Genomic DNA, 26,442 nt, shown 5'->3' with positions numbered 1-26,442 from the left:
AATTCAACGAAACAAAAATAATTAAGGAAATATAGTAAAAAACCTCAAAATTGTCCCAAATTTTGAAATGGAGTTTTAATTACTGTAGCAAGGCCCCAGAAAAAAATGGGGCAAAAAAAACCAAAAAAAAATTTACCGAGTGCCAGGTCACAGCGCACTCGACAAAGAATTTAAAAAAAAACCCTTTGCCGAGTGCCGCTGGGCTCGGCACTCGGCAAATCTTTTAACCTAAAGGCCCAGAACGGGCTGGCCCAACCCCACCCCCTCCTCACTCCTCTCCCACCTGCCCCCGCGTTTCCCTACCGCGCCGTCGCTGCCCCCGCCCGCCCGTGCCACCCCGCCGTCGTCCCCCTCCGGCAAGGTCCTGCCGGGCCCACCCCGACGCCCCCGTCCCGCGCCCCCCGTCCCGGCGGCGCTCGCCCCGGCGCCCGGCCGATGCTCCCGCCCGGCCCCGGCGGCCCAGCGCCCCCGCCCCCGCCCCGACAGCCCCGCGCCCGTGCCCCGGGTCCCCGGCCGCTGCCCCGAGCTCGCCGGTGCCCCGGGCTCCGAGCTCCTCGGGGACAGCGACCCGACCGGCACCGAGCCACCCAGAGCTCCCCCGGTCCCAAGCTCCCCCGTCGGCCCCGAGCTCCACTGGCCCCGCCATGCCCTGCGGCCGGCCAGCAGAGGGAGAAGGAGAGGAGCAAGAGGAAGAAAGAGAAGGGGGAGGAGGAAGAGGAAGAAAGAGAAGGGGGAGGAGGAAGAAGAGGAAGAAAGAGAAGGGGGAGGAGGAAGAAGAGGAAGGTGCCGACCTGACCGCCCGTCGATCCTCGCGCCGTTCTGACCGCCCGTTGATCCTTGCGCTGCTGCAGTCATCCCCGCCGTCGTCACCGGCCCTCGCTCTTGTCATTCTTGCCGCCAAGGTAAGCCCTACCCTTATAGTGTTAGTAGTAGTAGTAGTTAGTTGTAGTGTTAGTAGTAGTAGTTAGTAGTGTTAGTTGTAGTGTTAGTTGTAGTAGTTAGTAGTGTTAGTTGTAGGGTTAGTAGTAGTAGTAGTTAGTAAATAGTAGTAGTTAGTAAGTAGTAGTGGTTGTTAGTAGTAGTTAGTAGTGTTAGTTGTAGGGTTAGTAGTAGTAGTAGTAGTTAGTAAGTAGTAGTGGTTAGTAGTAGTAGTTGTTAATAGTTAAGTAGTTCTTAGTATTAGTACTGTTAGTAGTTAAGTAGTTGTTAGTAGTAGTGTTAGTAGTAGTTGTAGGGTTAGTAGTAGTAGTAGTTAGTAGTGTTAGTAGTAGTAGTTAGTAGTGTTAGTTGTAGTGTTAGTTGTAGTAGTTAGTAGTGTTAGTTGTAGGGTTAGTAGTAGTAGTAGTAGTTAGTAAATAGTAGTAGTTAGTAAGTAGTAGTGGTTAGTAGTAGTAGTTAGTAGTGTTAGTTGTAGGGTTAGTAGTAGTAGTAGTTAGTAAATAGTAGTAGTTAGTAAGTAGTAGTGGTTAGTAGTAGTAGTTGTTAATAGTTAAGTAGTTCTTAGTATTAGTACTGTTAGTAGTTAAGTAGTTGTTAGTAGTAGTTGTAGGGTTAGTAGTAATTGTTGTTGTACTACTTCAATACTTTCATCTGCATGGAAAGAGAACTAAAGTACATGGCTCCTCTTGATATATTGGTGGTTGTTGGCCTTCGTGCCCATGTTTGGTATATATGTGGTTGTTGGCCTTTGTGCCATGTTTTTTGTAGGTTTTGGGAACCTCCCCGTGCATGGGAGGTGCTGCCGAAATTTTGAGTCGACACTAACCATTTTTGCCCTTTTTTGCAGGAGGACCTGTGGGAGGGACTCAGCGACCCCGATCGTCTTTGTCGACGCTGCGGGTCTTCCTGCACTGCGTCGACTCGCCACTGCACCGACTCTCCACCACCCCGCTACCCTGACCTCATCGGCACCCTAGGTATAACCCCTCTATCCATATGTGGTCTTTGGTTGCATAACCTAGTTAGGTGTCTCCCATCCGAAAGAGATACGGTTGGAGGTATGCAGATCTTTGTATATTTGCGACCATATCTATTTCGGATTGTCCACATTTTTTGGACAACCCACAGATACGTAAATGAGTTAGTTTCCATGGTCTGCTCTGGTCCAAGATGGTGTTTCGGCATCACCCCCTATTGTTCTCCAGAATAGAAGTAGACAATGAAAGGGTCGATGACGAGGAAGAAGGAGATGAGGTGCAAAATGCCAAGGACATAGAAATGCTTGAGCGATTACATTTAGACGATGACGATGAAGGCAACATGGAACCTTCAGACAGTGTTATTTATTTGGACAATTTTGATAGTGATGACGAGACATATGATCCAGATAATCCCAATAATGATGATTACTTCTAATACATGTAATACTATGTTATTTTGTAATCGTGTTTATTTATGTATTTAGCATCTATTTTTAACACATGTACTAATATGTCTTGTTTGTTTCTTTTTAATTGCAAGTGATTGAACAAAGATGGCAGGCAGTCGTGTGCCAAGGAACATGAACTTGAGGTTCATGAGGGCACATGATGTAGATCCGAATGCAGAAGAGGGGTCGTCGGACGGGAGGAGGCAGAGGGCCAAGAGCAACGGTAGCGGCAGCGGCAGCAGGAGGGGCCGACCTCCTCTAGTCAGGCCGCGTGACGTGCCGGAGGAGCAGCGCCGTACCCCAGACTCCTTGGACGAGGAGGAGCTGGTTCGGTAGACGGACGACGAGGGAGACGAGGCACAGCAGGGCGGCGAGGCTGGAGGCACGGCTGGTTTCGGACTCCTCTGCTTGTGGCCAGGATCTACTTGCGAGGTCCCTCGAAACTCCCTGGGCCTCCGCTTCTTCCCCTACGCCCAGTGATCCGCCCCCAGGGGGACAGGTAAGTAACTTTAGATTTTATCACAGCTACTTCATATAACCTGTTGAAAATTGTCAGAGAAACTAATAATGTTTGTTAATGACTTGTGCAGGCACTGGCTGGTTGTGTTGCCTGGTGACTCACACAACCCCAACCACGTCCTGGGTCTTGTGTGTAGGCACTTTTACCCTGGCATTGTCACGCACAAGGGGAACACTGAGCCGACCAAATCGTGGGACCACTACAAAGATGCCCCCGACGCATGTGGAGATAAGCAGGAGCGGGTGAGGAGAGAGTTCTAGGTAAGTCTCGCTCGCACAACTTTGATCAATACATCGTATTCATTTGACTTTTTTTGACATAATGAATTGATACATTGTGTCTGTCTGCAGACTTTTTTCAGATGTGAAGAGGGATAGGAGGACAGGGTAGAGAAGGTGATGGTGAAAAGTGCTAGGAAACGAATCACCGACATGCACTATGAGGAGTGCCTCACTTGCATCGTCAAGTACTACGCCACGCACCTTGGTGAGAAGATCACCAAGACATAGGCAAGACAGAGGACGCTGACCCAGGAACAGTACCTTGAGGTAAATGAAGAAGAATAATATTGATTCGTTTTGAGATTAAGTAGCTTTAATTTGGTCTTCTTACATCTCAAATTCTTTATGACATGTAGATAATTCCATGGTGGTGCGAGTCATATCGGGACTGCTGGGAGATGATCGTGGATAGGTGGTTCACGGCAGGGGCGGATCTAGCGGTGGGGCGGGGGGGGGGGGGCTCAAGCCCCCCCTACCCAAACCGAATCAGTGCAAATTACTGTAGAGTCCCTATGAATTTTTAGGCAAAGTTCTATAGTATAGGGGGGCTGAGACTTAAGATCGAGCAGCAGTGTTATTCAGTCCCCCCTAAAATATTTCCTGGATCCGCCGCTAGTTCACGGAGGGTTATATCTAGGACCACGAGGCGGGGCGGGAGTGGCGTATGGCAGCGACAGGCCCCACACACCATCAAGGCAGCCGTAGCCTTGTCGCGTACAAGCAAGCATGGGTACGTGAATTTTTAGTACTCTGATGCTCCATTCTGCATGTTTCTTCTAATCATCTTGTTGTCTTTCTCGCAGTCAGCATCACATGGTGGGCAGTCCATCTCCAATTTCATGGCATATGGTCTGGCCCGCAAGGGTAAGGCGACGTCCGCTGTCACCTTCACCCCGAATGACCCACCCAAGTCCTACAGCATCCCGAGCGTCCACACCCGCATCAGTTCGTACACGTCGGAGGCAAGGTCGGTCCATGGGCTAGACTAGGATCCGAGCACCGACGACATCGATGGGATGATGGTCATGAGGCTCGGACAAGGCAAGAAGCATGGGCGGATACTAGATTGGCGATGGCACCCTCGAGCCTAGCGAGATTCCCTCCCTCTCCTAGATCCGAGCACAGACCCCGAGCAGAGGCCCGGCCATACGTCAACGGCCGTCCCCTTCATAGCAGCGGGTCAACGCAACCAGGTTAGTTTCGTTTAACTCTTCGTACATTGATCTTTAAATAACTTAGTTACTTTTGCATTACTGAAACATTCGATTGAAATGTTGCAGGCCGAGAACGAGAGGATGGCTCAGGAGCTACGGGACCTGGCGGCGAGGTCCGAGTAGGCCGAGCAAGAAAGACAGGATGAGCGGGCCGAGCGGGAAAGGCAGGCCAAGCAGCTGGCGGAGATTACAACGTTCCTGTAGAACTTTGGGCAAATGCACTGGTGTAGCTATGCCGTAGTTCGCTCCACCGTCGCCGCCAGTTATAGCTAGTCCTGTGAGTATGAAACCAAATTGCTTCGACTGGTGCTTTCATTAGATGACCACTCTAACAGATGCAATCTCTTCGACGGAGACCACCACCAAGCCGTCTAGGAGGTGGCAACCTCCAAGAGTAACAAGCACCACCGGCTTGCAACTCGATCACCTAGTGCCACTCGATGCAACCTCATGATGCAATCGCACTAGAATCGCTCACTCACACAATCGAATGATCACTATCAAGTATATGTGTGATGGAGGGCTCCCAAGCACTCACAAGCATGGACACTAAGTCCCTTGAGGTGCTCCACACCAGCCATGGCCGAAGGCCACTTCTATTTATAGCCCCAAGGGCTAAACTAGCCGTTACCCCTTCACTGGGCAACGGTCGGGTCGACCGGACGCTCCGGTCGTGTTGACCGGACGCTGGACCTCAGCGTCCGGTCGCTCGCAGACGACCACGTGTCCCGATTCCAATGGTCACTTGACCTGACCGAACGCAGCAGCTATAACTGACCGGACGCTGGACCCTCAGCGTCCGGTCGTTTCCAGTAAGCTCCCGAGCATGACCGGACGCGTCCGGTCGAACGCGATCGGACATAGCCAGCGTCCGGTCACTCTCCAGCTACTGCTACACTCCACGTCAGCGTGACTGGATGCAGCTTGCCAGCGTCCGGTGCATTCAGATCCAGCGTCTGGTCAGTTGACCGACACCAGCATCTTCTCCATTCTCTTCACCCTTGCTCAAGTGTGCTAACCACAAGAATTTGCATCCGACGCAATAGAAAATAGACATTCCATTTTCCCGAAAGCACCGAATCCCGCCTCACAAGCTCGGTGGGAGGGAGAGAGGGACCCAAACCCATCTCACCCCTACAAACACCACCGCCTTTGTAAATGTGCCAACACCATCAAGTGTACACCACCATGTGTATGTGTGTTAGCATTTTCACAATCATTTCCCAAAGGATGTTAGCCACTCAACTTGCCACGCCACTCGATCCTAGCGACAATGCAAAGTTAGATCACTCGAGTGGCACTAGATGACCGATATGCAAACAAGTTTGCCCCTCTTGATAGTACGGCCATCTATCCTAAACCCGGTCATAAACTTCTCTACACACCTATGACCGGTGAAATGAAATGCCCTAGGTTATACCTTTGCCTTGCGCATTCCATTCTATCTCCTTCAATGTCGATGCAACACATGCACCAACGCGATCAACAATGATATGATCCACTTCATATCATCACATGATCATATTGGTTCATCGATCTTGACTCTACTTGCTCTTCACCATTGCCATCGTCCATCGGCGCCAAGTCTTGCTCAAGCTTCACCGCCACGCGGTCCATCACTCTAAAGCCTTTGACTTGCCCTTCACGCTTGCAACTAGTCCATCAAGCCAAGTCTTGTCTTGATCTTCTCCACCTTGATCACATGACTCAATGTCATGTCTCATGTGCAATAAGCTCCTTCATCATCACATGTGTGAGCTTTGCAACATCTCTAAGCCATTTTCACCTTCATGGCATATGTTGCTCACACACATGTACCTGTGGACTAATTACCTGTGTATCTCACATAAACATAATTAGTCCACCTAAGTTGTCACTCAATTACCAAAACCAAACAAGGACCTTTCAGCAGGTGACGGCACTTTTTCTTCACCAAGCACTCAGTTTCCTCCCCACCGGTAGTTTGTATCTCTTTTTCACCACTTGATGGACATGTGATGCACTGTGATCAACTATTGACTTGTTTCGATGCATATTGGACCTATTATGCTTGTGATGTTGTGTATGTGAGATATTGTGTGATCAACATGTGATATATATGTGGTATTGCCTTTGTGATGAGATGGATGTGATATATATGTGCTATATTCTGTTTGTGATGTCATAGATGTTATATATATCTCTTATATGTTTAAGAACTCCAACAGTAAGTTGATCAGGTCATTTGGAAAAAAACTGCCGGTTTCTTAAGGCTTCAAACGAACGACTAGTCATGTTGATGATGAAATCAAAGTCTATTTTTTACCTTTCATGAAGAAGCCTGCGTGCAAACTACCTAGCCCTTTTCAAAAGAACGTCGATTTCCATCTCAACAAAGAAAGAACTCCAAATAAATGAAAGCAAGATTGCTTGTTGTCCTATTACTCTTTTTGTCAGCCTTGTGGAGCTTTGGAAAGGAGAGAATTTGAATAAAGTAACTCTCGGAAACTCTTATTGGACGAGAGAGAGTCAATATGATATTGGGCGTGGGTTTTTCCAACGAAACGACGAGTGAGAAAGATAAAGAACGCGACGTGGTTCATTGAAGTAGAGGTTTGATCGAGGATTGGGTGTCCTACGCTACTTCCGTTCATGTTCAAAAAAAATAGAAAAGAAAAGACCTTGGAAAAACCAACGAAACGAAGAAGTTTAGGATTGTCTTTTTCATGCGGAACCCTCTCCGTATTAGTAAGCGGGCCCTCCTTTACGCGATCGTTACTGTCCATCTTTTGAAGCTCTGCTCCCGAAAAGAGAAAGGAGACTGAACACATTTCTATACCCGAAATAGGGACGATCAATTCAATTTAAGTATACGCATACCTTTTCCCACGATTCAGGGATAGCCATAGAGGACTACGTTTTATAGACGTACAAATCCTATGATACGCGCAAAAGCTATGAAACCATTAGGAACAGCAGCCCCATTTGATTTGGCTGGCTCCTTCTTTTACCTTGAAAAACAGATAGGAACGGCAAATCCTTGTTGAAGAAGAGAGGTGAGCAAGAGTGAAGAGTAGAGCGCGCATGGGAAGTGCGGTCGCTATGAACGAAGTGGGATTAGATATGGATCTTTGAAATAAGAGTCTTTCTACTTTCTATAAGTGAATTATTGATCAAGAGAATGGAAAGAACCCCATGTATATGTGAAACTATGCTCTTAGAACACCTTCTTCCATGCTATTGAAGCAGGCGAACAGGCGAGTGAGTGAAGAGAGAAGCCATGCCTCTTTCGAGGTGAGGCAAGCGATGAACGAGTAGATGCTGCCCTTAGACCTATTCTCTCTTTCGGTAGCAGACACCATGATGGGCTAGGCTAGGAAACCTTATTCGATACGATAGGACAGGTAAACAAAGCAAGGCCTAGGTCAAGAGCCAATTTCATATTCTCCGGTTTCATTCCTGATCAAACTCCCTTCCTGTCATCGTATCTTGTGTAAGAATCGCTTTCAGGCTTCTTATCGCTTTCTCATCAGTGGCAGTTTTATCTCCCGTCCCTACCGATAGTAACTGATCAACTTACTGTTGGAGTTCTTAAGCATATCTTTTTCCATTATTAGTTCTATCTTCCGAGTGGACTAAGGCATCAATCTGAACTATAAGCCCTATCGCTTGGGAATAAATGCTTCCCTAGCAGCTTGCTGGAGAAAAACGAAGCCTTAGAAATTGTAAATGAATCCCTAAAAGCGGATAAAGGCTTAAACCTATTCATCTATCCTATCCCTCGCTTGACTCTTCTCGGAAAAGGTTCTCGTTCCCATGAATCTTGATCTGCCTCCTGGCATTGATAGCGATTGATCGAATTCCTACTCTGGTTTGAGAAGCTTTTCAGTTTTCCTTATCTCTCGTGCCTTTGAACTATCCTGACTGAAAAGAATTCAAAATACGTATATTTGGTACTAAATAAACTACCTTCGCTGGCTAATCCCTATGTCTTGGTACTCTACCCTCCCATTCATAAGAGAGTGGTAGTTGTCACCGGAAGCAGGTGTGAGTTGAGTAGGTCTTGTCAACAACGCTTCGCACAACTAAATACTAACACAATGTTTACTTCTGTACTTCTCCACCGCCAAAACACAATGACTTATGCAATTCATACAAGCACGAGCAAAAAACGAGCTGAACAAGTGATCAGGTGCTTTGACCTCTCTTTCTACGGTTGGTTTCTGACATCGATCGAGATTCAACATTCAGTAGGTTTGCTTTGATGAGTTAAAGGTGGAAGCTTCGAAGCATCAGTGAAGAGAGTGACCCAGAGCCCATCCTTCCTGTACGCATTTCTTCCTTATTTTGAGAAGCAGCATGGGGACTTCATCTGCCCATGATTGATTCCCTCACGAGGGCTATGATTTATATAAAAAAAAGGATTTATATAATCCTGACGTCTACACAGAAAGGAAAGGGGTGAACTCCTTCCATCTTGGGTTTAGTTGCGCTGCCTGCTTTGTCTCAACGAAAGCTTTTTGTATGGAAAAGGAAAGGCTCTTAGCCACCGGTAACCGGCTCAATGATCCCCTTTGGGCAGCTATTTCTCTACTGCAAATGAAGAAGAATCTGGAATCGCTTGACCAATCGACAAGTTCTCTTCTTTATCTACGACCAAAGTAAAGTGAGGATCCAATCTGGAAAAGGGCTACGAGAATCAAAGTTGACAATGCGGGCCGAGAATTAGACTACTATCCATATTCACCGGGAACTACAACTGGCAGGCTTTATCTTATGGAATTTTCGGAGGATAGGATCCATTTTTCCGACATTTAGACGATAAAGTAACTGCTTTTATCACTATTCTCAGAATGAGGGATTGGGATTGACCGGGACCTATTCTCTGGGAACTTCCACCTCCTTAGCCAATCCACCTTATTCAGGATAGTTCGGTATGAATGGTATTCTTTTTAGTCTTAATCCTAATACTTCTATCATTGTATTAAATACCCTAGTACTGTTAGGAGAATGCCCAATAGCCCTTGAGCATGGAAGGAATGATAAGAAAATAGTGAATTTGCTTATTAGGAGTAGAAGCACTTTTCGATAGTAAGATAGATATAGATCTAAAGGGCTTAGCAGTTCTTACAATACCAGTAGTAATAGATAGGATACCTTACGGAGATACCTTGAAAAAAAAAGACTAGTTAGAGTTTCTCAAAAAAGCTTAGGAAAGCAAGTTTAGGAAAGGCAGTTTCACCAGTGTCTAAGTAAGAAAAGTCAAGTTAGTCATCTAAGGAAAGCCTTGGGCGAAAGAAAAACCCTTTTCTCTGCGCATATACCCTTTCTAGAGTATTATACTGTCAATAACTATCCTTTAGTTTCCTAAATCCCTTTTGCCGCCTCAAGTAAAGTCTAATATCAGAAGTAGTAGATGCTACTGAAAGAGGTATGTCATAATCATAAGTAGTTACTTCTTCCATTTTTACTGTAATAGAGTTCAAGTAGTTGATAGCGCCAGTCTAAGTAGTTATCTCTGTTCTCTTTCGGAGATGTAGTAAACTATGCGTAAGCTGTATTTGACTATGGATAAGGAATAGTTCTTGCCTATCTATCCGGAGTATTTGCCTATTCCTAAGTAGTTATTCACTATCCATATCCTTTATTAGTATCTGACCTCTTGGGCAAGCCAGAATCAGTAATTCTGAAAAGCTAGTATCTTTACCTCTTTCTTTCCTCCGTCTAAGGCCAGTCATTTTCCTTCTCTGCGGTTGCTTATGGTGAGTGCTAATTCCTTCCAATTGCAGTCCTTCGGGGTTATTATCCTGGTATATGAAAGATAAGATCAATTCCTTAGGAGACAGGTATCGATGCTTGCCAGCAGGAGAAAGATCACTAGGTTCAATCTCAGATCTGATCAATAGGGTTCCCTAGGTACATTCCGTTTTCTGGAAATCCAGCAGGGATAGTAGCTCCCTTTTCGAGGGCAAAAAAAACTTGTTAGGCTATCCGAGATCAACTACTTGTCTAGCTTTTTGGAGTGAAAATAAGGAGTGCCCGGCCATCTAAAGTGCCAGTCTAAGGAGTGTTTGTGAATATAGAATAAAAAAAATAGCCTCTTTGCCGAGTGCCCTGACCCTGGCACTCGGCAAAGCTGGGAATTCTGCATTTACAGAATTCCCAGCTTTGCCGAGTGCCGCCCTGACAGGGCACTCGGCAAAGAAATTACGAAAAAAATTAAAAAATATTTGCCGAGCGCCGACCTGGCAGGGCACTCGGCAAAGAAATTATTAAAAAAATAAAAAAAATCTTTGCCGAGTGCCTCCCCGGTATGGCACTCGGCAAAGAAATTTTGAAAAAAAAATTAAAAAATCTTTGCTGAGCGCCTCTGACATGACACTCGGCAAAGCATGTGCTAACACAACCGGCGCCGTGACAGTCACTTTTCTTTGCCGAGTGCCGAGATTGTGCCCGATAAAAGGCGCTCGGCAAAGAATTCTTTGCCGACGGATTTTTTACCGGAGGCTCTTTGCCGAGTGCTACCCTCGGCAAAGGCTTTACCGAGAGCAAAGTAGCCTTTGCCGAGTGCATTAGGCACTCGGCAAAGCGCCTGAATCCAGTAGTGTAACAACCGGATTTCTGAGCGTCCGATGATCCAATCCGACGCTTGCTTGCATGCGGCGTAGTTTGGCCACCACGCAAAGCGCGCGTAGGCAGCCGCTCCGCTCCAGCTAGTAGCTTAGGCCTGTTTCTAGCTCCTCTGAAAATGGCTTCGGCTCTGGCTTCTCTGAAGGAGCAGCTCCTCTGGAGGAGCTAAAGCCGTTCTGGAAAACGTTTGGCAAAACGGCTCCTTCGCACTAGACGACATGAACCCACAGCAAGGAGCCGCACGAAGCTCGTTTTTTAGACTTCTCCTGCATAGGCAAAAAATGGCTGCCAAAGAGACCCTTACATTAGTTCCGGTCAAAAGCTAGTACATGTAGTACTCGTCAACCGCCACGGACAAGCGCGATATTATCGATATCCACCCAGTGATCGCAGGACAGTGCTAGCTACATGTGTGCTCCTTGGTTCTGCCGCTTGAAGACGAGATATGCTCTCTGTTGTTTCATTTGTATTTGAAAACATTTGTGAATAATTTGATATATATTTCTTTGATGTCTGAAATTCAAAGAAATAATTTGTAATTTGTTTTGAAAATTTTGGCATATATTTGTGTTATTCCCAACTTACATCACTCTGTCCAATATATTACACTGAAAAAATAATTGTAAATATAGTAACAAGGCAATGTAAATATAGTTATAAGACAGTGTAAGTGCAAGGAAAAAATATGGTTGTTGGGAGGGACTAAAACAACCAATTATTGGCTAGACAGATTCTAATAAATATGTAGCCTACTCCGCATACTTTATCCAATGATTCAATTATCGATGTTCTTTCATCACTCTAAAACGTGTTTTGAACCGGTTCCAGAACGTTGGATCTTGCGGCATGTCTGATACTTTGAGGTTGGTCATTGGATTCGATATAAGGACTAAACTCGGATTTCGGTATTCAATAAGATTTTGTTCATCTAGAACATCGTCTGCATTGAGGAAAGCCGCTGCAAAGAAGATGATGGAAGAATCTACGGAGAACATTGTATCTTTTCTATTTCAGGGTTTTATGCAGTGTAGCTTAGGGATGTACTATATCAAGGTTTTTAATGTAGTTCCCAACTTTCGGTCATGAATGCTAATATTCCAGGACAATAAAAGAGATGAAATGAATGCGTGGATTAGGATGAAAATCACTTAAATGAAATGAATTTCACTAGAATAGAACTAAAAGAATAACGTTTTTTTATTGGACAGAAATACAAATAATTCAATTTAGTTGAATAAGAACTTGCAATCTGATTAAACATAACTGCCAATAGCTATGACATGCAGGGGATGGATCAGACAGCATGAAGAAATGAAATACTCAAATACGGTAGATGGGTTATTATAAATAAATAAAAAGGGCAAAGACATGGACTCGTAAAGAAATGAACCTAACCTAGAGAGGCTAAACAGAAGATTTTAAATACTCGATGAATAGAGGGCATTCTTTTCTTTTTTTAAGTGTGGGTCCTTTGCTTCATTTTTCGAAACCCGGTATAGATGCAAACACCCTTTTAACCTAAAAGTACTAAAAAAAGATATATCTAAACTATTTTTTAGAAATTAATCCTTTAAGTCATGCCATGGGCTATTGCGCGACTCAGTCACTATGATTACACTATATATACACCCTCCGTCTCTTTTTAAATGTTATTATCTATATTAAGTTTGACTATATTTATAAAAAAAATTAGTAATATTTATATAAGTGTATTATTAAAAATATATTCAATGATTAATCTAATAATATTTATTAAGCAACATAAATATTAGTAACTTGTATATATTTGATCAAAGTTGAGTATGTTTGACACCTTGATATATGAGAATGGCATTTAAAAAGGACGGATGGTGTACTGATATGTGATTATAAATGTTTTCGCAAAAAAAAAATGTGATTATAAATGAACACGCTGGCCAGTTTTTACGTGTATCGTATGGGCCACGTCAATTCAGTTGACTCATGCTGTTGGGCTTGACGGGACTTTCAAACTGGGCCACTCCTTTCTTCTCTGGTTTATTTTTATTTTCTGATTCTTTTTATGTTGATAGACCAGACAAAAAACTTAGGGACCTCAAAAAATATTGCAATTTTTTAAATAGATAATAAAAATAAAGGGTAACCCATTTTTCTTGGATCTACCTTCGTTGCTTCTTTGATTTTGAAATTAAAATTCTTCCCATAAAGCTATATTTGAGTTTTTGCTTTAAGGTATTTACTATTTAGCCCCAAAAATGTCTCAAAAATCTAGAAAAAATCATGTAAATTCATGGTCAAAGAAGTATTATTTATGTAATTTCTTGCATATGTGCTCAGGTAAAATCCAAGGTTCCTTAATTAAGCACATGCTCCAAATTATGTTTTAATTCAAAATTAAATTTAAAATGATTTTAAATGATTTTAATATTTTTATAGATGCTAAAGATTTTTGTTTTGATGCCATAGATGCTAAAGATTTGATAGTACGTGCTGCTAGCCCGCTATTTTTAATTCAGGACTCAGGTTCTTCTCTATCGCGGTCAAAGGTCTATTCCAGTTTCTGATCGGATGGCCTATGTGGCTATGTCCCTCTCCTCCACGCCGTGATGCTACAAGTTCTATCGATGACGTGGCATGGCTATTATGCGCTGGAATGCGCTAGATTTAGAGTCTTGAGATAAGTGGTGTTTTGGACATTGACAAGGTGAACAGATATCATGATGTTACCTGGTTTGCATTTCCTAGTGTTGTGGAAAATATTGTGTTGATTTTTGTTAGCGAATCAGACAGTTGGTTTTTCCTTTGTTGTTTGCAAACAAAAAAAAATTGACTTGTAACCATACCAAAAAGGATCTGTTTCTAGATTTTCCCAACAAAAAACGACTGATACACATAATAATAACTAAGATAAATCACAAGATCATTTCCATGGAAAAAATCATACCTGAGAACAGATTGAACCGATCTACAAGGCCATGTACCATGGCTTTAACATTAACAACAGAGAGGGCATGTAATGAAACCAACAAAACGCAAGCTTGCAAGGTTGAAAGAACAGGATGGGGAGGGACTCATGTCGACAGGCTCCCGCCACCCTGCTGCCAGAGGTTGATGATATCGGTGGCCTGGTTGAGAAGGATGATCATCTGCTTCTGCGAGATCCACTCTTTCTCTTCCAACTTCGCTCTAAGCTCCTCCCACGCGTCTTTCCGTGGCCAAAAGTAGTATGGGCTTAATGGGATGCTGCCATAGCCAGGAACCAATTGGTCGAGTGCTATGCCGATGTTCTTCTCCATCCAGATGAACTTGAGTACCAGCATCGGGTCCTGTCTCTCGGGGACCACCACCTTATTCTGTAATGCAAGATTCAGGTCATCTCAAATTTCATTCTGATGATGAAACACAATATCTCCATCCTAGTAAAGCTTAAGTGTGTGGTTTTAACACAATCCACATCACAAAACTAAGCAGGAGAGATCAAATGTTGAAGCTAGTGTTCCCCTTTTGTTAGCTTTGTGATGCAGCTACCATTGGCATTTCAGCACCAAAACCCACTTCTTAGGTGTTGTTTGGTTCATAAATGATGATGCAAACGTATATGGTATGAGATCCAGGAAGCAATGATTACAGGATAATCGGTTCTCCATTTTGTTTGGTTCCACGCTAGATCCTGTCTGGTACGCCTACCGCCCACTGAGCTGAGATAATGATTACCACTGAATTTGCACTGGCCCCCAAACCCAACTACACAGGACCTGATTACACCTAACTGAATCAAACAAATTTAATGGATTCAGATTACCCTGTGAACGGATAACGTCACAAACTTACGAAACCAAACAGCACCTTAGTATTCTAAAGGGTAATTTTGATAAAACCATAGATTTTCTTTAGTTCAATATAAACAACTATGTTTCGACAATGAAAACAAAGACTATTCATATATACTACTCAGGAACCGAATTCCAGATGCTCTCATTACATTCACATTCGCAACATCTCAGCGCATCAGAATATACAGCTCCTTTCCATATAAGCAACAGCTATGCAACAGCAAGCTCAGGTAAAGGCTATTTTTCAACATGTATACATCATTGTCAAGCTCAAGGCTTCGCCAGAACATCCCCCAAAGGTGCCCAGCTAACCTAAATTGTCCCTTCTAGTAGTTGAGACCAAATTCATGGTAAACAGTAAGCTAGCCAAGGGCAATTGGTGTCACACTGAACGTTAAACCTAATAATCAATTGAAGAGCCAAAATTGAAGAATCGGGGTCCAATTCGTTGGAATTGAGTTCTACTGAGCATATGATGCACTTAGAGAGGCCAACGAAACATAACCATTTTAAATTTTAACTGCATAATTTCCAGTTGTACAGACAACGACTGAGCCGGGTAAGTTGCCCGAATCGTAGTGGGTTCGAAAGGCCAATACCTCCGCTTCCTCCTCGTCGACCGCATCCACCCCTCCACCTAGTTGCACCTCTTCTTCCTCTGCCCCGACGGCATCGGCGGCGGCAGCGGCGACGACGCTGCGGAGCGAGCGAAGTGGCAGCCTCCTGCTCTTGAAACTGACGGTGCGAGAGCAGGGGGAGGACGAGGTGGCGGCCAGGGAGCTGGAAGACCTGGGCGGGGAGACGCGGGCGTGCGGGGACAAGGCCGGCGTGGTCGTGGGGTGCACCGCCATTGGGAGCATGGTGTCGGGCCAAGGTTCTTCCTCCGCGGATAAGAGGAACAACGAACCTGCGCGAAAGCCTTCTGATCATCCTTGCCCTTTTTCTCTTCCCGACGACTGAGCTACTCCAAATGGGAAAAAGAAAAACTAAACGGGCTGGATAAAATTTGGATCAGGCCTGTCATGGGCCCAATGTGTTGGAACGGCTCTGTCGATGGCGAAATGCAAGCTTATCCGTCTGCTCCATTGTTTCAGCGCAAAAAAAGACCTCCTTTCAGAACGACAGAATACAAAGAGTCAAAGACCAATATACAGTGCGAGGTAGTACATTACCAGTAGTATAGTGCCACAATATACAAACTTGAACAGTTGGATTCTAAGATATATGGGATCAGACGAGAGAAAAAAAAGAGTTCTTCCCATTTCGATTAGCTCCACTATACTGCTGATGAAAGTGGTTGTTGAATTACATACAGAGCAAAGACGAGACGCTCTGGTCAGGGACGAAGCTATGAAAAAATTTAGGAGGGACTAAACAACGATAATTAGCAATAAAAGAGGTTCAGCAAATCTCAGCCCCGCCTACCTGTGCATCTACAACTGAAATTTCAGACGGCGACTCTACGGGGCTTCGCTTGCTTGCGAGCGGTAGGGGGCTGGAGCCCCCCTAGCCCCACCGCTGGCTCCGTGCCTGGCTCTGGTCACTGTTCTACAGTCTACAAGAAGCTTTGGCAACTGATGAACGAGTAACAAAGATTCTAAGGGGGTGTTTGGTTGCCCCTCCTAAATTTTAGTCGATGTCCCATCGAATGTTTGGACACATGCATAGAGTATTAAATATAGACTAATTATGAAACTAATTATATAGTTTACGACTAATTTGCGAGACGAATCTTTTAAGCCTAATTAGTTCATGATTTGACAATGTTTTGCTATAGTAAACATGTACTAATGTCGGATTAATTAGGCTTAAAAATTTCGTCTCGTGGAATACCGACGGATTATGTAATTTGTTTTTTTATTAGTATTCGAATACCCTATGCAACATCCTCCCGACATACCTCCTAAATTTTAGTCACCGGATCCAAACACCCCCTAAATTCGGTACATCTTCCTCACATGTTTAATCAGGGTGCTGTTTGAATTAACCCAAGAGCGCGATTTAACCATCAACATTAGTAGTTGTTCGACCTTATTGTTCCGAAATAAGTAGCTAGCTATTTACTGTGTCATTTCCCGGGCTGCATGCCGGCGAACATGTCCAGGGCTCACGAGTCAGAAGTCCAGCGCCGGAGAGTAGGCCTCGGGCGCCGGCGCAGCGACTACTGACGTCGACAACGAGGCCGACGACATCGAGTACGCCTCGGGCGCCGGCATCAGGACTGACGTCTGCAACGACGCCGACGAGGAGTACGCCTCGAGCGCGGGCATCGCCACTGACGTGGTCAGCAACGACGCCGGAGATGAGTATGCCTCGAGCGCGGGCATAGCCATTGACGTCTGCAGCGACGCCGAAGACGGGTACGACTCGGGAGCCGGCACTTCTACTGATGATGTCGGCAACGACGACGAGTTTACCAGGCTCATTATGCTGTCCCAGTAGTTCTTCTCCTCCGTCTCCTGCAGCCCGGCGTCCGCCTCGGCCGCGTCGTTGTCGTGCCTCGTCGCCGGCCTCAGATCCTGCTGGCTCAAGGAGCCGTCGAGAAGCAGGCCCGTGAACCCCGCCGCGGCGAAGCCTGCATCAGCGACATTGACAACGTGATCGCCCCACTGCTGCTGCTGCTCCTTACACGCCTCCTCGTACGCCTGCATGGGCTGCATGGCGGCGCGCGCGGCCGCGGCCGCAGCCGTTGCGGCGCCGTGCGCCTCCTGCAGGACCGAGGCGAGCGCCACGCTCTCGGAGAAGCTCAGCGTGGACGTCGGCGAGTCGAGCCGGTGCGCCGTGGAGTGTCCGGGCATCTGCGGCGGCGGTGCCGAGACCACGGACGCGGACGCGGAGGCGGCGGAGGCCGCGAGCGCGCGCAGCCTGGCCTCGCGCGCCAGGCGCGCCTCGGCCTCGAGCCTCGCGCTCTCCCACTGCGCCGTGTGGCTGAGGTGCGCCGCAGCCTTGGCGTGCTGTGCGCCCGCGGCACCGCCGGCGCCGGCGCCTCCCCCGCCGCCTGTCCCGAGCGCGTCGGAGCGCGGCTTGTGCGTGACCGGGTCGATGCCCATCTTGGCCAGCCGCTTCTTGAGGTGCGTGTTCCAGTAGTTCTTGATCTCGTTGTCGGTGCGCTTCGGGAGGTGCGTCGCGATCGCCGACCACCTGCATGAACGAGCACGGCGCGCACGTCATGAAAAAAAATTCTCAGCAAGCAATCGCGCGCGTTGACAAATCTGCATCGGCGGCGAGCGTAAAACCACCGCGGCCGGGCGTGCGAGTCTGCGAGACAGTAACGAGTGCATGGCCTGGCACAGACACGGTGCAGAGGTGACAGGAACTATGAGTCAAAACGGCAAGAGAGCAGGTGGCTGCAGTGACCTTGGTCCACCGGCGATGGGGGCCGGCGCTCATTGAATGGCAAGCTTGAATGCCGAATCATCAGGGAAAAAAGAAAGAAAAATTCGGGGAGGAGCCTCCCGTGGCCCAGCTTTCTCACGCTTTTTCCCGAGATGATGCCTATGCATTGATGGATCAATTCACGCAAGCTCAGCAGTAGATGTTGGACAGGCGAAAGATAAACAACAATGCAGTACGATAACTAAACTCAAGATAAACAACAATGCTCCTTTTGTACGGATATACACTACTGCTAAGGTTCAAAAATTTTCAGTTACTAGATGTACTCCTACTAGCTAAGGTGCCAAAATGGCAAAATGTATTGTTGGTTCATGTAAAACCGCTGCGAAAAACATGTGTACAGTAACTAGAGCGTAGTACTCCGAGAAAAATACTTGGACAGGTTCCCCATCTCGTGGTGCTCCTGCCCTAGGTACCCGCTCATGCATTACCCAATCATCATAAATAAGCAAGACTAGGGTGTGGGACGGATGCTACTGAGTTCTTGACCTGCCGGCCGGCCAGCCTGCTCGAGCTACCAGTCAAAATTCGTGCGATTAACTGAATTCCGGGTGCAGCCGTGCAGGGTACTGGCCGGCCAGTGCTAGGACAGTGATCCATGGATGGAGTCGAGCCCTCACCTGTTGCCGAGCAGTGCGTGGAGCTGGATGATGGTCTGCTCCTCCTGCAGGCTGAACTTGCCCCGCTTGATGTCCGGCCGGAGGTAGTTCGTCCACCGGAGGCGGCAGCTCTTGCCGCACCGCTGCAGCCCTGCGCCACGGTCACCATTCGCATGCATGTCAGTTACGAAGGAGCAAAACCAGACAGCGTAGTAGCCGAACGCCGCTGGCTGGACCGCCCAGCACTACGATTACTAGTACTAGCTTGCGATCGAGCTCACCGGCTTTGGCGGGCAGCGAGCGCCAGCAGCCATGGCCGTGCTGCTCAATGTAGGCGAGCAGCTTCTGGTCCTCCTCCGGCGTCCACGGCCCCTTCTTCAGCCCATCCTTCTCGCAGCACGGCGATCGCCCCATCGCCCGCCGCGGCGCCGCCCGTGTCCAACCGAGCACTGAGCCTGCGCTGTGGCTGCGCAGCGACACAACACAACCCTCGCCGCCTGATCCTCCTCCCTCTCGCACGGCCGGCCTCACTCACAGCAATTCAGCCTCGCTCCTCGCTCCTTTCCCCTTAATACCCCCAGGGGATCGGCGCAATTGACTGCTCGGGATCCTCCTTTCCTTCTGGCAGCAGGCCGGGCGGGGCACTGTGAGTGACTACTACGAGCGCAGCGCAGGCGGCAGGCAGCAATTGCCAGTGAGCAGAGGCAGAGCAGGGGGGTGCCAAAGCGAGAAAGCGACGCACTGATCACTGAGGCGTGGTGCGCCGAGGTCGGTGTGAGGCATAAATAGAGTACTCCGTAGTGAGTAGAGGAAGGAAAGGGCCGGCCGGGGCGTGGCGATGGCGTTTGCCTGTATTGGGGGCCGGCCGGCTGGGGCGGCACGATATCTTCTTCGAGCGCCGCGATCCCGGCGCAGACAGGGCCCCGGCTGTCAGCGTGGCGGGGCGCGCGATGGCAGTGCTGGGATTTCGCCCCCCGCGCGTTCTCAGCTCACAGCCCCGGCGCGGAAGCGTCGCTGCCAATCGCGATCCACCCGATCAGAGGGCGGAGCATTTAACACTCGGCTGGGGTCGGGGCGTCGGGCCGGGGCCTCGGGGGCCTCTGCCTGCTCTAATGGTCCAGATTCCCGAGCTGTCTTCTCTGCCTTTCCTTGCCTTGGACGCTGTATGCACGGCGTCAGCGTGTTCGTTTGGCTGTGGCTTGTCGTAAATCATCCTAAATTTCTAGCAGGTCCTGAACGCGGCATGCTAGATGAAGCAAAGATAATCCTTCAACATAATACATAATCATCCAATCCATCTATACGGGCACTCATGTAACTTGCAGACAGGAACTGAATGAACGGCTTTTGCTGGCAGTTTGATGATGGCAGCTGCCCTTAGGAATCAGCAGAAGAAGAAATAACACGAGCCGGCCGCTGAGGCAAAGACCCATGAGGCCCCCGACGGACGCGCCGAGCATGAAGCACCGCGACGGCTCCATGGCCAGACTCTGAGGCCACTGGGCGAGGAGGAGACGAATCTGCAGGCGTCAGGCTCTTCCTAGATACGTGGACTTCGAGGAGCCCGGCATCTTATCGCGCCGACAGGAAGTTGACATCAGCGCAGCCGTTGAAGGATGGAGGGCTACGACACCAGAGCGAGCGAAGGCGATGACACCGGTGGGTAACGATTTGGCGCGAGATTTCTCTCAACGCGCGCCAAAACTGGAACCTCCGCACGCCACCGACTTGTACAACGCTGCTGGAAGAGGAGTATCAGCCTCGGGCAACGGGACATCCCCGTCTCCTCGCGAGACGACGCGAACCCCGTCTCCTAGCATCAGCGAGGGTTTTTTGCGAAATTAGCATCGTAGAGACGGGCTCAAGGGACGCGTTGTATTTGCCCTTAGCGCAGCGCAAAGTAGATACCAAACCAACCAGCCCCTCCCGGGCCTGTTTGGTTCATTGGCTCACGACGACAGGCCGATATAGGCACAATAATGCCTAAGCTTGGTTCCAAAAGCATTATATTCATACATTGTTTATACAATTACAAATACCCTCCAACTAAGCAAGCAAGCTCACCGAAAAAGGTGCTATGGTTTGAAAAGGATACTAATACATTATATTCTTTTTAGATTAAACACTTGTCGTTATGCAATAACATAGAGGAAATTCAGTAAATTAATTCCCAAAGTGTTATTGTTGGTCGCAGAGAGAAAATTAAGCATCCAATACGACGAATCAAGGGTTAGAGATTCTAATCAGATTTGCTATCTCACGACCGGTTATTTCGTTGGCCTCCAACACTACCCGACACGGCTGATTTGCCGAGTGCAAAAAGCTTTGCCGAGTGCTTTTTGTCGGGCACTCGGCAAAGGCAATCTTTGCCGAGAGCCGGACCCAGCGGCACTCGGCAAAGATAGGCCGTCGGCAAATCTACCTTTGCCGAGAGCCGGACACTCGGCAAACTTTAGCCGTCGGCAAAAATTTTCCTTTGCCGAGTGTCGGGCGCTCGGCAAAGATTGGCCGTCGGCAAAAAAATCTTTGCCAAGTGTCGGGCACTCGGCAAAATTTGGCCGTCGGCAAAGGTGGCCGGCGTGACGGCGGCCACCTGCCGTCAGCCTTTGCCGAGTGCCCCGCCGTTACACACTCGACAAAGGGTTTTTTATTTTTTATTTTTTAAAAATTCTTTATCGAGTGCCCTGTGACCTGGCACTCGGTAAAAAAAATTTTTTGTTTTTTCGCCCATTTTTTTCTGGGGCCTTGCTACAGTAATTAGAACTTCATTTCAAAATTTAGGACAATTTTGAGTTTTTTTACTATATTTCCTTAATTATTTTTGTCTCGTTGAATTTTTCCGACTATTTCAAATTTGAACTGCATGTACATGAAATAATGGAATTTGGTCATTCAAAAAATGGTATTCATGATGTTTGGCGTATGTTGAGGCCGTATCCAGGAATTCGTGTGAAATTACGAGCATCTTGTTGTTGTAACATGACGATGTACTTACGGGAAAAGTGTATTTAAATTATATAAAATCCAAACAAAGTCCGAAAATTACGAAACTTGTTGAGGTGTCTTGTTATCGCATGTGGAGGCTGTGGTAAAAAATTAAGAAAGTTTGGAGCAAGTTGTGACGTCAGATGCCTAAAAGCCAGACATCTCCACATGTGGATGTCTGGCTTTTAGGCATCCGACGTCACAACTTGCTCCAAACTTTCTCAATTTGTTACCACGGCCTCCACATGCGATAATAAGACACCTCGACAAGTTTCGTGATTTTTGGACTTCGTTTGGATTTTATATAATTTAAATACACTTTTCCCGCAAGTACATCATGTTACGACAACAAGATGCTCGTAATTTCATGTGAGTTCCTGGATACGGCCTCAACATACGCCAAACATCATGAATACCATTTTTTGTATGACCAAATTCCATTATTTCATGTACATGCAGTTCAAATTTGAAATAGTCGGAAAAATTCAACGAAACAAAAATAATTAAGGAAATATAGTAAAAAACCTCAAAATTGTCCCAAATTTTGAAATGGAGTTTTAATTACTGTAGCAAGGCCCCAGAAAAAAATGGGGCAAAAAAAACCAAAAAAAAATTTACCGAGTGCCAGGTCACAGCGCACTCGACAAAGAATTTAAAAAAAAACCCTTTGCCGAGTGCCGCTGGGCTCGGCACTCGGCAAATCTTTTAACCTAAAGGCCCAGAACGGGCTGGCCCAACCCCACCCCCTCCTCACTCCTCTCCCACCTGCCCCCGCGTTTCCCTACCGCGCCGTCGCTGCCCCCGCCCGCCCGTGCCACCCCGCCGTCGTCCCCCTCCGGCAAGGTCCTGCCGGGCCCACCCCGACGCCCCCGTCCCGCGCCCCCCGTCCCGGCGGCGCTCGCCCCGGCGCCCGGCCGATGCTCCCGCCCGGCCCCGGCGGCCCAGCGCCCCCGCCCCCGCCCCGACAGCCCCGCGCCCGTGCCCCGGGTCCCCGGCCGCTGCCCCGAGCTCGCCGGTGCCCCGGGCTCCGAGCTCCTCGGGGACAGCGACCCGACCGGCACCGAGCCACCCAGAGCTCCCCCGGTCCCAAGCTCCCCCGTCGGCCCCGAGCTCCACTGGCCCCGCCATGCCCTGCGGCCGGCCAGCAGAGGGAGAAGGAGAGGAGCAAGAGGAAGAAAGAGAAGGGGGAGGAGGAAGAGGAAGAAAGAGAAGGGGGAGGAGGAAGAAGAGGAAGAAAGAGAAGGGGGAGGAGGAAGAAGAGGAAGGTGCCGACCTGACCGCCCGTCGATCCTCGCGCCGTTCTGACCGCCCGTTGATCCTTGCGCTGCTGCAGTCATCCCCGCCGTCGTCACCGGCCCTCGCTCTTGTCATTCTTGCCGCCAAGGTAAGCCCTACCCTTATAGTGTTAGTAGTAGTAGTAGTTAGTTGTAGTGTTAGTAGTAGTAGTTAGTAGTGTTAGTTGTAGTGTTAGTTGTAGTAGTTAGTAGTGTTAGTTGTAGGGTTAGTAGTAGTAGTAGTTAGTAAATAGTAGTAGTTAGTAAGTAGTAGTGGTTGTTAGTAGTAGTTAGTAGTGTTAGTTGTAGGGTTAGTAGTAGTAGTAGTAGTTAGTAAGTAGTAGTGGTTAGTAGTAGTAGTTGTTAATAGTTAAGTAGTTCTTAGTATTAGTACTGTTAGTAGTTAAGTAGTTGTTAGTAGTAGTGTTAGTAGTAGTTGTAGGGTTAGTAGTAGTAGTAGTTAGTAGTGTTAGTAGTAGTAGTTAGTAGTGTTAGTTGTAGTGTTAGTTGTAGTAGTTAGTAGTGTTAGTTGTAGGGTTAGTAGTAGTAGTAGTAGTTAGTAAATAGTAGTAGTTAGTAAGTAGTAGTGGTTAGTAGTAGTAGTTAGTAGTGTTAGTTGTAGGGTTAGTAGTAGTAGTAGTTAGTAAATAGTAGTAGTTAGTAAGTAGTAGTGGTTAGTAGTAGTAGTTGTTAATAGTTAAGTAGTTCTTAGTATTAGTACTGTTAGTAGTTAAGTAGTTGTTAGTAGTAGTTGTAGGGTTAGTAGTAATTGTTGTTGTACTACTTCAATACTTTCATCTGCATGGAAAGAGAACTAAAGTACATGGCTCCTCTTGATATATTGGTGGTTGTTGGCCTTCGTGCCCATGTTTGGTATATATGTGGTTGTTGGCCTTTGTGCCATGTTTTTTGTAGGTTTTGGGAACCTCCCCGTGCATGGGAGGTGCTGCCGAAATTTTGAGTCGACACTAACCATTTTTGCCCTTTTTTGCAGGAGGACCTGTGGGAGGGACTCAGCGACCCCGATCGTCTTTGTCGACGCTGCGGGTCTTCCTGCACTGCGTCGACTCGCCACTGCACCGACTCTCCACCACCCCGCTACCCTGACCTCATCGGCACCCTAGGTATAACCCCTCTATCCATATGTGGTCTTTGGTTGCATAACCTAGTTAGGTGTCTCCCATCCGAAAGAGATACGGTTGGAGGTATGCAGATCTTTGTATATTTGCGACCATATCTATTTCGGATTGTCCACATTTTTTGGACAACCCACAGATACGTAAATGAGTTAGTTTCCATGGTCTGCTCTGGTCCAAGATGGTGTTTCGGCATCACCCCCTATTGTTCTCCAGAATAGAAGTAGACAATGAAAGGGTCGATGACGAGGAAGAAGGAGATGAGGTGCAAAATGCCAAGGACATAGAAATGCTTGAGCGATTACATTTAGACGATGACGATGAAGGCAACATGGAACCTTCAGACAGTGTTATTTATTTGGACAATTTTGATAGTGATGACGAGACATATGATCCAGATAATCCCAATAATGATGATTACTTCTAATACATGTAATACTATGTTATTTTGTAATCGTGTTTATTTATGTATTTAGCATCTATTTTTAACACATGTACTAATATGTCTTGTTTGTTTCTTTTTAATTGCAAGTGATTGAACAAAGATGGCAGGCAGTCGTGTGCCAAGGAACATGAACTTGAGGTTCATGAGGGCACATGATGTAGATCCGAATGCAGAAGAGGGGTCGTCGGACGGGAGGAGGCAGAGGGCCAAGAGCAACGGTAGCGGCAGCGGCAGCAGGAGGGGCCGACCTCCTCTAGTCAGGCCGCGTGACGTGCCGGAGGAGCAGCGCCGTACCCCAGACTCCTTGGACGAGGAGGAGCTGGTTCGGTAGACGGACGACGAGGGAGACGAGGCACAGCAGGGCGGCGAGGCTGGAGGCACGGCTGGTTTCGGACTCCTCTGCTTGTGGCCAGGATCTACTTGCGAGGTCCCTCGAAACTCCCTGGGCCTCCGCTTCTTCCCCTACGCCCAGTGATCCGCCCCCAGGGGGACAGGTAAGTAACTTTAGATTTTATCACAGCTACTTCATATAACCTGTTGAAAATTGTCAGAGAAACTAATAATGTTTGTTAATGACTTGTGCAGGCACTGGCTGGTTGTGTTGCCTGGTGACTCACACAACCCCAACCACGTCCTGGGTCTTGTGTGTAGGCACTTTTACCCTGGCATTGTCACGCACAAGGGGAACACTGAGCCGACCAAATCGTGGGACCACTACAAAGATGCCCCCGACGCATGTGGAGATAAGCAGGAGCGGGTGAGGAGAGAGTTCTAGGTAAGTCTCGCTCGCACAACTTTGATCAATACATCGTATTCATTTGACTTTTTTTGACATAATGAATTGATACATTGTGTCTGTCTGCAGACTTTTTTCAGATGTGAAGAGGGATAGGAGGACAGGGTAGAGAAGGTGATGGTGAAAAGTGCTAGGAAACGAATCACCGACATGCACTATGAGGAGTGCCTCACTTGCATCGTCAAGTACTACGCCACGCACCTTGGTGAGAAGATCACCAAGACATAGGCAAGACAGAGGACGCTGACCCAGGAACAGTACCTTGAGGTAAATGAAGAAGAATAATATTGATTCGTTTTGAGATTAAGTAGCTTTAATTTGGTCTTCTTACATCTCAAATTCTTTATGACATGTAGATAATTCCATGGTGGTGCGAGTCATATCGGGACTGCTGGGAGATGATCGTGGATAGGTGGTTCACGGCAGGGGCGGATCTAGCGGTGGGGCGGGGGGGGGGGGGCTCAAGCCCCCCCTACCCAAACCGAATCAGTGCAAATTACTGTAGAGTCCCTATGAATTTTTAGGCAAAGTTCTATAGTATAGGGGGGCTGAGACTTAAGATCGAGCAGCAGTGTTATTCAGTCCCCCCTAAAATATTTCCTGGATCCGCCGCTAGTTCACGGAGGGTTATATCTAGGACCACGAGGCGGGGCGGGAGTGGCGTATGGCAGCGACAGGCCCCACACACCATCAAGGCAGCCGTAGCCTTGTCGCGTACAAGCAAGCATGGGTACGTGAATTTTTAGTACTCTGATGCTCCATTCTGCATGTTTCTTCTAATCATCTTGTTGTCTTTCTCGCAGTCAGCATCACATGGTGGGCAGTCCATCTCCAATTTCATGGCATATGGTCTGGCCCGCAAGGGTAAGGCGACGTCCGCTGTCACCTTCACCCCGAATGACCCACCCAAGTCCTACAGCATCCCGAGCGTCCACACCCGCATCAGTTCGTACACGTCGGAGGCAAGGTCGGTCCATGGGCTAGACTAGGATCCGAGCACCGACGAC

At 47.5% G+C, this 26,442-nt stretch overlaps 4 protein-coding genes across 4 annotated transcripts; all 4 read right to left on the bottom strand.

Annotated features, from left to right (window-relative positions):
• Window positions 1-268: 268 nt before the first annotated feature.
• LOC136533559 (uncharacterized) lies at window positions 269-646 on the bottom strand. Its single transcript, XM_066526123.1, has one exon. It carries the CDS (start codon window positions 644-646, stop codon window positions 269-271), a length of 378 nt encoding a protein of 125 aa, XP_066382220.1.
• A 13,209-nt stretch (window positions 647-13,855) lies between these two features.
• Window positions 13,856-15,741, bottom strand: LOC136533555 (small ribosomal subunit protein cS23-like). The gene is made up of 2 exons (XM_066526119.1): window positions 15,404-15,741; window positions 13,856-14,324 (listed from the first exon to the last, which is right to left on the bottom strand). Exons 1-2 carry the CDS (start codon window positions 15,662-15,664, stop codon window positions 14,043-14,045), a joined length of 543 nt encoding a protein of 180 aa, XP_066382216.1. The 5' UTR covers window positions 15,665-15,741; the 3' UTR covers window positions 13,856-14,042.
• A 229-nt stretch (window positions 15,742-15,970) lies between these two features.
• LOC136533554 (transcription factor MYB16-like) lies at window positions 15,971-19,748 on the bottom strand. The gene is made up of 3 exons (XM_066526116.1): window positions 19,081-19,748; window positions 18,821-18,950; window positions 15,971-17,945 (listed from the first exon to the last, which is right to left on the bottom strand). Exons 1-3 carry the CDS (start codon window positions 19,211-19,213, stop codon window positions 16,919-16,921), a joined length of 1,290 nt encoding a protein of 429 aa, XP_066382213.1. The 5' UTR covers window positions 19,214-19,748; the 3' UTR covers window positions 15,971-16,918.
• Window positions 19,749-22,534: 2,786 nt separating this feature from the next.
• Window positions 22,535-22,912, bottom strand: LOC136533558 (uncharacterized). The gene has a single exon (XM_066526122.1). It carries the CDS (start codon window positions 22,910-22,912, stop codon window positions 22,535-22,537), a length of 378 nt encoding a protein of 125 aa, XP_066382219.1.
• Between the last annotated feature and the right edge of the window lie 3,530 nt (window positions 22,913-26,442).

The sequence above is a fragment of the Miscanthus floridulus genome, unplaced genomic scaffold (assembly GCF_019320115.1).
Source record: "Miscanthus floridulus cultivar M001 unplaced genomic scaffold, ASM1932011v1 fs_914_1_2, whole genome shotgun sequence".
Taxonomy (NCBI): Eukaryota; Viridiplantae; Streptophyta; class Magnoliopsida; order Poales; family Poaceae; genus Miscanthus; species Miscanthus floridulus.
Note: the sequence above shows the minus strand (reverse complement) of the source record. Positions and strands in the feature narration are given on the sequence as shown.

What these genes read in the sequence shown, in the direction of transcription:
- LOC136533559 (XM_066526123.1), bottom strand. Translation starts at nt 646, where the DNA reads ATGGCGGGGCCAGTGGAGCTCGGGGCCGACGGGGGAGCTTGGGACCGG.
- LOC136533555 (XM_066526119.1), bottom strand. Translation starts at nt 15,664, where the DNA reads ATGCTCCCAATGGCGGTGCACCCCACGACCACGCCGGCCTTGTCCCCG. An exon ending in TCGACGAGGAGGAAGCGGAG is followed by an intron (nt 14,325 to 15,403) that starts GTATTGGCCTTT and finishes CTTGCATTACAG; the next exon opens with AATAAGGTGGTGGTCCCCGA.
- LOC136533554 (XM_066526116.1), bottom strand. Translation starts at nt 19,213, where the DNA reads ATGGGGCGATCGCCGTGCTGCGAGAAGGATGGGCTGAAGAAGGGGCCG. An exon ending in CTCGCTGCCCGCCAAAGCCG is followed by an intron (nt 18,951 to 19,080) that starts GTGAGCTCGATC and finishes ACCGTGGCGCAG; the next exon opens with GGCTGCAGCGGTGCGGCAAG. An exon ending in CACGCACTGCTCGGCAACAG is followed by an intron (nt 17,946 to 18,820) that starts GTGAGGGCTCGA and finishes TCGTTCATGCAG; the next exon opens with GTGGTCGGCGATCGCGACGC.
- LOC136533558 (XM_066526122.1), bottom strand. Translation starts at nt 22,912, where the DNA reads ATGGCGGGGCCAGTGGAGCTCGGGGCCGACGGGGGAGCTTGGGACCGG.